Genomic DNA, 11,327 nt, shown 5'->3' with positions numbered 1-11,327 from the left:
TGTATGATCAACAGAGATACAGTTAGGAATACAGGGTACTGGTATGCGACAGGATTGTGTAACGAGAGACCAGCAGAGATACAATGAGTAACAGAACAGGGTAAGGAATGACTGTGAGGGAGCCGGAATAACATCAATGGCACTGTGAAATTACACTTACACATTGTATAATAAACACTTGGTGATATATATGCAGACATGCAAGTACACAACATTTTCACATCTGGCAAAATATGTACTGATAAGTATGCTATATATTTCACACAAATAGAACCTTAATTTCATGTAGGGAGTTACAATTTTCAAACAACCAACAATTGCAGTAGACACACTTTATCCATTAATTGACCAAGCAGGAGCTATGGGATCAAGAAGTGTGTCCAGTTTAAGGCACAGCCCCTCCCGATGACAGACACCATCTCTCTGTGTTTTCCACGGTTGTTTAATATTTGCAAGCCACATGCTGTTAATGCTTCAAACACTTTTGCCTTAAGACATTTTGTTGCAAAATATTGTGGTTTCCAAACCATGCCAGATTACACTAGAAAAGCTGTCCTTTGTGATTCAACAGTAAAGAGATAGACTCCAGGTGCTCTGTTCAATCCTTATAATTGAAGAAAACCCGACTATTTTGCCACAATAAGAGTAAATTTTCTTGAATCTTAGCCCAAAGTTGCCCATCACTTGCTTTACTGATGCTGAATTCAAATAGCACCAACAGCCTCTCTTCATAACAACAGTGATACTGGACTGCTGTAATCCAGTGTTTAATTGACGATCGACATCAGAAGGCAGAAGACTTGGCTTCCACTGCTTGAAGTAGTGTCCCATTAGACAGCTCACATGATCATCTTGCAAAGCGTTTAATATAATCCTGCACCTTACTCCGAAAATCCTCCTGCAGGGAAAACAAAGACATCAAGGGTTTTACTTAAATGTTAATTGTTCACTCTAATTAAATTAGATCCAAAAATGGGACGTGGATGAAACTAGCAGTGCAGACAGTTTCTGAGGAGACTGAAGCATGCACGGCTCCTCACCCCCATTCCAGCAACTTTCTAAGGAGCACCGTCGAGAGTGTTCTGTCTAGCTGCATCATTGTGTGGCATGGAAGCTGCAAGGCATCAGATCTTAAGACCCTACAGAGGATAGTTAAAAACTGCCAAGAGGATCATTGGGGTCTCTCCCCCCCACCATCCAGCATCGTACATGAAAGGCCCAAAGCATTGTTGAGGGTCACTACCACCTATCCCATGATCGCTTTGACCCACTACCACCAGGAAGGAGGTACAGGAGCATCAGGACTACTACTAGAACTGCCAGACGAGTAACAGTTACTTCTCTCCAGCTATGAGACAAATGAATACCCTGCCACCACCAAGGTCTTGTTACTAGGACAGTGAGCTGTTTCCTGTTTACCTGTGCTGTGCACTATGTGCACTTAGAATTATATTTAATAAACTTATTAGTAATACTTTGTTTTATGTCAGGGGTAGGCAACCTTAAGCACAAATGATTTTCTAGCATGCGTTATTCATTAATTTGAGGCAAAACATAACTAGATGTATTTAAATGGATAATTCCCATATTTCAAGCTTTTTATGGCATTTATCTGGCCCACCATCCGCTTATTAATACGCGATCCGGCCCACAGAGGCAAAAAGGTTGCCAACCCCTGTTTTACGTGCTCTGTGTGATACATGTTTTTGTGGGTGCACCATGGTCTTGAGGAATGTTGTTTTCTTTAGTTGTAGAAATGTACAATCAGAGGACAATAAATTCGAACTTTTTTGAATTTCCATTTAGCAAATCTCAGCAAGGTTTATTAAAGGCAACTCATATTTGGCAAACATTGCTTTCCTTGTTGAAGTAAGAGAGGCCTGATGAGGACAGTGCAGCTTATACTGTGCATAAGGACATTCAAAAGACTAGCAAGATTAATGTTCATTTGATTAAAGTGCTAATAATTGCATGGGTATAACATTAGTTAAAGGACAGAAATCAAACTATCTGGTTGCATTTCAGACCAGGCAGATGAACACAACATTATTCTCTTGAGGTAGATATTAAAACCACTGGTCTTCCTGATTACAACAATTATCTGACCTTTGATGTATATAGTTTGATTTCCAAGTTGTAAATGTTTCAGAAGTTGGAAATTGCATAAACACTGAGGGGAGTAGCTCACTAAAAAGGGCAAACTTGAAACAAATAAAATTTAACAGTTCTATTACGAAGAACAGATGGAGTTCAATCCGGAAAACTGTGAAGTGATCCACTCTTTGGGAGGCCAAACTTGAAGGCTGAGTACAGGGTTAATTGTAGGATTCTCAGCAGTGAGAGGTGTATAGGATAAGGGGCGTAGATAGAGTGGACAGCCAGTGCCTTTTTCCCAAGGCAGCACACACTAATATGAGAGAGCATAATCTTAAGGTGAAAATAATAATGTCAGAGGTAGTTTTATTTTTGGACAGAGAGTGGTGAGTGCACAGAATGCACTGCCTGGGGTGATGGTAGAGACAGATACATTAGGGACATTTAAGAGACTCTTAGGTAGGCACATAGATAAAAGAAAAATAGAAGGCTATGCGGGAGGGAAAGGCTAGTTTGATCATAGAGTAGGTCGAAAGTGTGGTGCAACACTGTGGACTGAAGGGCCTGTAATGTGCTGTATTGTTCTATGTTCTAATACAAACTAAATGATATAATTCTGAAAAGAATGCAAGTCAGAGAAGCATTAGTGTTTATGTACAATGGATACCATTTAATTGGGTCTTTGGCTAAGCGGGGCAACTGTTTCTCTGGGACAACTCCTGAAGAACAAAAACTAATTGAGAAAATAGCAGAATTTCCTTCATTTATCTGGGACATTATGCCGCTTAATTTGGACAGAATTCTGTTGCTGAACAGTTTCTAACTAGTGTCAGTCACGTGCACGTGCGTGGCCATTAGACACTATATTGGGCTTAGAGTGAACAATTTTTAAATAGCATCGGTTCCATGTATTTGTGTTCAAAAGGCAGTGAGTTTTGTCACTGATAGTTGGCCAGAACTAAGCAGTAAAACATTTCAGAATTGTTTGCTTACTGCGATTTCAAGCTTGGAAATACCAAACCCATCCAGGACTGAAAGTGAAATTATTTCACTTAACAAGTTAGGAATTACAAAGAATCTGGAGGCATCGCCAATCATCTTGAATGTTACAATGAAAATTAAGATTTGGAGGGTGCAGTCATCCAAAGCATTGCATGACGGCAGTCCATTTTCTGCTATTTTATTTACAGTCAATCAAAAGAAACATGTCAGCGTAAACTGGATGAATGCCTCTGTCAATACTATTAGGAACTAATACACAGTTTTATAGCACTGGAGTAATATTAGTAGTGCTCTAAATTGTTCTGTATTTCATTAAATACATCATTTGTTACCCAGTTAAATAGTAGTTTGTCTTTTTTTTATATCTTTTTAACGCTTTGGATAATTGGGGCAATCACTTAAATGGTCCAAAATATACCGTTCCTGCTGTGTCCCAATTAACTGGAATCCACTGGAATAGGGTGCATGACACGTTGAACAGACAGCTTAAATAAAGCACTGGGATCCTTGGTAATGAAACTGGGCTAAATCTTCACCAGATTATTTTGCTCAATTCTGGGCATCATTCCAAAACAAGAACGTCAAAACCTCAAAGAAAATGGAAATGTTCTATTTATAAGAGAAAATAGAAAGAGAAAATGTTCCATTCACAAATGCAATTATTAATAGAATAAATAAACAAACTGGGAGAAGACCTCCAATTGGAGGACAGGCACTTGAAGCAATTGGCAGAGAACCAGAGGTTCAGAAGGAGACTTCTAAATGCAACAGGATGTTGTGAACAGGAATGCAGTCTAAGAAAGGGTTTGAATCTGAATGAATAGTAGAAGGTGAAAAGAATTTGTGAAAATACTTCAAATGCAAAACACTGCAGGCTGAGAGCAGGGCAAGTGTGATTAACCTGATGGTCTCACCATACTGAATTAAAACTAATTCAATAAAGTAGGGATGCAGGATAAGGAGAAGAGTTGTAGTTGCATGATGTGGGAGCTGGTGGACCCCCTTTGTGGTTCCTGCTGACTACATTTGCAGCTAGTATTGCTTGCTCGAGGAACTCAGGCTCAGCGATGATGACCTGGAATCTGAGCTTCAAACACTGCATCAAGGAGGGGAAAGGTTACCTGGACACTGTGTTTCAAGACAAGGTCACAATCATTAGCTTGTCATCCATGTGGGTACTAATAATGATGTAGGAAGGATGGGGTGTTCTACTGAGGGCATTTGAGCAGCTAGATACAACATTAAAATGCAAAACCAATAAGTTAATAATCTCTGGATTGTTACCTGAGCCACATGCAAGTTACCACAGGGTTAATAGGATCAGTTAAATGCATGGCTCAAACATTGGTGTGGGAGAATTGGGGTTTGAAGTCATGTGATACTGGCATCATTATTGGGATAAGAGGAAGCTGTTCTAAAGGGACAAGCTCCACCTGAACCATGCTGGGACCAGGTCCTCGCAAAATGCATAACAAGGGCTGTGGATAGGGCTTTAAATAGTAGGGTCCAACAGGTTGAAATAGTATGGGTGAAGCAAAAAGGAAGGAGAGGCTACTGAAGTCTCCAGCAGTTTAGAAAAGGTTAAGAATATGACTTCAGGCAACTTGGAGACAAAGTTACAACAAAGTGTGATGAATATGTGACAGAAGTGTTATATTTCAAAGTTCAAGGTAAATCTTGAAAAACTACATAAAACAAAGACTGACAAACAACAAACATGCAAAAGACAAACTGCAAATAAAAAATAATACTGAGCATGAATTATGAAGTGTCCTTGAAAGTGAGTTTGAATGCACGTAGTATATGTTGTGCGTGACTTCATGCATTGTGTTTTGCTTCTTGGTCATAGAGGAACGATGTTTGGTTTAGCTGTATACATGTGTATGGTTGAATAACAATTAAACAAACTTGAAATACGGTAGATGATGACCTTGTAGCACAGCTAGAACTTGGCAAGTTGAAGTTGTGGGCATCAGAGTTGTGGCTGAATAAAGATCACAGCAAGGAGTTTAACATCTAAGTATACACATTGTATCTAAAGGTCAGGGAGATGGGCAGAGAGAATGGGGTGGCTTTGTTGGTGAAAAATGAAATCAAATCTTCAGGCAAAAGTGATGAAGGATTGGAAGATCCTTATGGGTAGAGTTAAGAAAATGCAAGGGCAAAAAGGCCCTGCTGGGAGTTATATACAGCCCTCCAAACAGCAGCCAGGAGTACAAAGTACAATAGGAGACAGAGAAGGCGTTGTGGCGGCTTGTGACTCCAACCGCCATCAGGAGCCGCAGGCAGACACACGGTAGCGCGTTTGGAACTACCCGCTCGGGGTGGACCTTCCGGGGACAGTCTGACATCACGTTCGCCCCGCAGGTCACAGGGGCCCAGGGAAGGGGAGATTTAAATGCGTGATTTTGTATCAGTAAAGGCATTCTGAGTTCAGCTCTCTCTTCCTCCGTGTGTTTCTTTAGTAGCGTGTTGCGCACGACTACATTGGTGACCCCGACATTCCAGATGACATCTGGAGCCGGCGACTCAGCGACCAGCCATGAGTTCGAGCAACTCACACAGCGCAGTCTCTCTGAAGCTTCCGACTTTCTGAGCCACTCAGCCCCACGTTTGGTTCGAGCAGGCTGAGGCCCAGTTCAATATCAGAGACATTACAGCCATCGCCACGCGGTATTACTACGTGGTCAGCATGCTCGACCAGGAGACGGCAGGCCAGATCATTGACTTCCTACGCCAGCCACCAACGGGCTGCGCAGTTCCTACACATGGACGGCCTGGGCAATCTCATGCCATCCCAGCTCATGAAAGATATGCTGGCGCTCGTGGACTGCCATAAGCCGTGCCTTTTATTTGAACAGTTGTTCCTCGAGCAAATGCCAGAGGACATTCGCCTCCTCCTCGCGAGTGAGGATTTCAGTGACCCACTCAGGGTCATGGCTAAAGCAGACGTCCTTTGGCAGAGCAAACAACGTGGAGCAGCCTCCATTGGCCTAGCCACGGTCACGCGCCCCAAAGCCCAGGCCCTGCTACCGAAGCCGTCGAGACCCATGGGGGAAAAAGATGAAAGTTTGGAACAATGGTGTTTCTATCACCAAAGATGGGGCTCAGATGCGCACAGCTGTCGTCCACCATGTGCTTTTCCGGGAAACGCCGGGGGCAGCCGTTGCTAATGGCTACGACGGCTGGCCACCAAGACAGCCTCCTGTACCTCTGGGACCGACACTCCGGGCGGCGCTTCCTGGTAGACACCGGGGCCGAAGTCAGTGTACCACCCCCCTTGAACATGGACACTTGTAACACGGTCCCAGGCCCTGAACTCACCGCTGCAAATGGCTCCAGTATTCGGACATACGGCCCGCGAACTGTCTCACTGCATTTCGGGTCCAGCCATTTCACTTGGACTTTCACGTTGGCAGCGGTGTCACAGCCACTACTAGGGGCAGATTTCCTACGAGTCAACTGCCTCCTGGTCAACCTAAAAGGCCAGTGTTTGGTCCACGCCGAGACGTTCCAGACGTTCCAGCTCGGAGAAGCCAAGCTACCGGCCCTCCACCTGGATTCCGTGACCCTCTCGGGTAACAAATTCGCCAGGGTGCTGGTGGAATTCCCCTCCAAAGTCACCCCGCAATTCTCCACGGCCGACCCCAAGCTCGGCGTGCAGCACCACATCCCCATGCAAGGACTGCCGCTGCACGCCCGAGCTCGCAGGCTCACACCCGACAAGCTCCACCTCGCCAAGGAGGAGTTCCATAGGATGGAAGAGATGGGAGTTGTACGCCGCTCAGACAGCCTGTGGGCATCCCCGCTGCACATGGTGCCCAAGTCTGCAGGAGGATGGAGGCCCTGAGGAGACTACAGAAGGCTCAACGACGCCACAACCGCCGACTGATACCCAGTACCCCACATCCAGGACTTCACTGCGAACCTGCACGGAGCGACCATCTTCTCGAAATTCAACCTGGTCAGGGGATACCATCAGATCCCAGAGCACCCCGACGACGTGCCCAAGACAGCCCCCATCACCCCGTTCGGTTTGTTCAAATTCCTGAGGATGCCTTTTGGTCTCAAGAATGCAGCCCAAACTTTCCAAAGGCTCATGGACTCGCTGGGACGCGGCCTGGATTTCATTTTCATTTACTTGGACGATATCCTGGTGGCCAGCAGTTCGCACCAAGAGCATGTGGCACATTTGCACCAGCTCTGCCAATGCCTAAGTGACCACGGACTGGCAATCAATCCAGCAAAGTGCCAATTTGGGCTGATGAAGATCGACTTCTTGGGCCACAGAGTCAACCGACATGGCGCAGTTCCGCTACCGGACAAGGTCCAAGCCGTCCGCCAGTTCCCCAAGCCCAACACGGTTAAGGGCCTGCAGGAGATCGTAGGGATGGTCAGCTTTTATCATCGGTTCGTGCCGGCGGCGGCCCACATCATGAGACCCTTGCTCAGCCTGATGGCCGGCAAGGCCAAAGAAGTGGCATGGGAGGTGGGGTCCACGGAGATGTTCGAGCAGACCAAGGAGGCACTGGCGAAGACGGCCCCCCTAGTGCACCCGACAGTCCACGTACCCACGGCACTCACAGTTGACGCTTCCGACACGGCAGTCAGCGGAGTCCTGGAGCAGCTTGTCAAGGGCCAGTGGCGACCACTCGCTTTCTTCAGCCGGCACCTATGGCCACCAGAGGTAAAGTACAGCGCTTTTGACAGAGAGTTGCTAGCACTCTACCTGGCTGTCCGGCATTTCCAGTACTTCCTCGAGGGAAGGGAGTTCACTGTGTGTACAGACCACAAACCCCTCACCTTTGCACTGGCCAAGGTATCAGACCCATGGTCGGCTTGGCAGCAGAGACACCTGTCCCTTATTTCAGAATTCACCACGGACGTCCGCCACATTGCAGGGAAGAACGTCGTCGCCGACACACTGTCCCTCCCCTGCCTCCACTCAGTAGGCATATCGTCCTCAGGAACAGACTACGCAGCACTGGCGGAAGTTCAACGGTCGGACACTGAGATCCTGGCTTAATGCACTGCCGTTTCAGGGCTCCAGTTGGAAGACGTCTCCTTCGGCCCGACAGCGGATTGATTCCTGTGCGACGTATCTACTGGCAAACCCTGACCCATGGTACCAGCAGCATGGAGGCGCCAGGTGTTCGTCACACTGCACGACCTGATCCACCCGTCCATCCGGGCGTCCATCAAGCTGGTAGCGGACAGATTCGTCTGGCACGGTTTGCGCGAACAGGTCGGACACTGGGCCAGAACCTGCGTACACTGCCAGACCGCCAAAGTCCAGCGGCACGTGAAGGCTCTCCTCCAGTAGTTCCAGCCAACGCACAGGAGGTTCCAACACATCCATGTGGACATCGTCGGCCCCCTGCCAGTCTCACAGGGCGCCAGGTATATCTTTACCATGGTAGACAGGTTCACCAGATGGCCAGAAGCCATACTGCTCACAGACGCGTCCATTGAGTCCTGTGCCAGGAAGCTCATTGCAAACTGGATCGCCAGGTTCGGCCTCCCAACGGACATCACCTCCAACAGAGGGGCGCAGTTCATCTCTGGTTTGTGGACAGCACTGGTGCAGCTCCTGGGCACCCAGCTGCATCACACCACAGCGTACCATCCCCAATCCAATGGTTTGGTAGAGCAATTCCACTGGCATCTCAAGTTGGCCCTGATGGCACACCTCAGGGGCCCCAACTGGACAAATGAGCTTCCCTTGGGTCCTACTGGGCATCCGCACAGCCCCCAAGGAGGACCTGGACGCCTCCTCGGTCGATTTGGTCTACGGTGCCCCCCTGACGGTCCCAGGCGAGTTCGTACCAGAGGCCCGAGGTTCGGCTGAAACTCCAGCAGCGGTGCTAACGAGGCTGCGGGACAAGGTAGAGACTCTGGCACCAGTCCCGACCTCCAGGCATGGTCCCACGCCATCCTTCACCCCTAAAGATGTTCGAGACTGTGAGTATGTTTTTATTCGCAGAGGCGTGGACAGGTCACCTCTACAGCTGTCGTACGAGGGACCCTTCAAGGTGATCCGGCACAACGGATCCACGTGTGTCGTGGAGGTGGGTGGCCGGGAAGAGACTCTTACAGTGGACCCCCTCAAACCGGCGCACTTGGACATTGAGGGTACCCGCACCACGCCGGCAAGGCCGGCCACCCAGGCAAGCCACACAGACTGGGGGCTCCGCTCTCTCGATGGATGTTTCTGGGGGGGGGGGGGAGGGGGGTGGCGGCCCACACACACGGGACTCGAATTGCCATCGGAAGCCGCGGGCAGACATGCGGTAGCGTGCTTGGAAATACCCGCTCGGGGCGGACATTCCGGGGACAGTCTGACGCCACGTCCGCCCCGCGGGTCATGAGGCCCATGGGAGGGGAGATTTAAGTGCGCGATTTTGAATCAGTAAAAGCATTCTGATTTCAGCTGTCTCTGCCTCTGTGTGTTTCTTTAGTAGTGTGTTGCGTGCGACTACAGCATGTACAAAGGGCAATGTTACAGTGGTTATGGGGAATTTCAATATGGAAGTAGATTGGGAAAATCAGATTGGTGCTGCATCCCAGGGAGAAGGAATTTGTAGAATAGTTATAAGCAGCTTGGGGTTGAACTAATTACCTAACAATTCTGTATTGGGTATTGTGTAATGAACCTGATTTGATTAAAAAGCTTAAGGTAAAGGAACCCTTAGGAAGCAGTGATCATAATCTGATAGAATTTGAGAGAGAAAAGCTAAATCAGCTATATCAGTATTACAGTGCAATAAAGGGAGCTGCAGAGGCATGAGAGAGGAGCAAGCCAAAGCTATTTGGTAGGGAACACTAGCATGGATGATGGTAGAACTGCAATGGCTGGAGTTCTTGGGAGTAACTTGGAAGATGCAGAATCAGTTCACCTCAAAGAAGAAACAACATTCTAAAGGGAGGATGAGGCAACCGTGGCTGACAAGGGACGTCAAAGAAAGAATGAAAGCAAAAGAGAGGGCATACTATATAGCAAAAATTAATGGGAAAATAAGGGATAGGGAAACTTTCAAAAACTAACAGAAGGCAACTAAAAAAGCAATAAGGAGAGAAAGATTAAATATGAAGTTAAGCTAACCAATAATATAAAAGACATCAAAAGCTTTTTCAGACATATCAAGAGTAAAAGACAGTCAAGAGTGGACATTGGACTGATGGTAAATGACACTCTTGAGATAGAATGGTGGACAAAGAAATAGCAGATGAACTGAATAAATACCTTGCACCAGTCTTCACTGTGGAAGACACCAGCAACGTGCCAGAAATTCAAGAGTGTCAGTGGGACAGAAGTGACTGTAGTCACTATTACTAAGGAAAAGGTACTTGGGAAGCTGAAAGATCTGAAGGTAATGTTGGATAAGGTGATACTGATCTAGAGGTGTGTCGGAAGTCAAGGAATAAAACTTGGTGTTTACAGCTTTATTATTGTCTCAAAAAAAAAGCATTAAAAAGGCCAAGAAAAAAGAAGTTGCAGTCATCTTATACTAAAAGCTAGTTTAGACTGGAAGATAAAGGACATTTCATTATTACGAGGTAATCTATTAAACAGTCAGGTTCAGTGGTGTGACACATTGCAGAGAAAATTCGAGAAAAATGCTGCTACACTACAACTATTAATATTTACTGAACAATTTCACACATACAGGTGATTATATGAAAATTATAAGCAAGTATTACAAAGTTAAACTACAAGAAAATATAAGAAAAATAACAATTGTACGCCATAAACCAACAGTAGATGTTAAGTCACCTGGACTAGATGGACTAAAACCTAGGGTTCTGAAAGAGGTAGTTGAAGAAATTTTGGACACATTAGTAATGATCTTTCAAGAATCACTAGAGCCTGGAATGGTTCTGGATGAATGGAAAATTGCAAATGGCACTCCATTCTTTAAGAAGGGAGGGAGCCAGAAGAAAGAAAATTATAGGTCAGTTAGCCTGACTTCAGTGGTTAGGAAGACGATGGAGTCCATTATTAAGGATGAGGTCTCAGGGTATTCCGAGGCACATGATAAAATAGGCCAATCCTCATAAAGGGATCAGAAGTGGAGAAACTCAGCGGTGTTAATATCTCTGAGGACCTAACCTGGTCGCAACACATTGATGCAGCTATAAAGAAGACAAGACAGCGGCTATATTTCATGGGAGTTTGAGGAGATTTGGTTTGTCACCTAAAACACTTGAACATTTCTACTGATGCACAGTGG

General features: G+C 46.4%; 1 protein-coding gene across 2 annotated transcripts in view; it reads right to left on the bottom strand.

Moving 5' to 3' along the window:
* Positions 1–428: 428 nt before the first annotated feature.
* The window catches only part of ube2f (ubiquitin-conjugating enzyme E2F (putative)), a 176,748-nt gene continuing 165,849 nt past the window's right edge, over positions 429–11,327 (bottom strand). For both annotated transcript variants that reach the window (XM_073046678.1, XM_073046677.1), the window contains exon 11: positions 429–898. In XM_073046678.1, the coding sequence (XP_072902779.1) occupies positions 848–898 (51 nt within the window). In that variant the 3' untranslated portion in view covers positions 429–847. The remainder of the gene's footprint in view (positions 899–11,327) is intronic.

Source organism: Hemitrygon akajei, chromosome 5, assembly GCF_048418815.1.
Source record: "Hemitrygon akajei chromosome 5, sHemAka1.3, whole genome shotgun sequence".
Lineage (NCBI taxonomy): Eukaryota > Metazoa > Chordata > Chondrichthyes > Myliobatiformes > Dasyatidae > Hemitrygon > Hemitrygon akajei.
The sequence above is the reverse complement of the archived record's forward strand: the minus strand, read 5'-3'. Positions and strand labels throughout refer to the sequence as shown.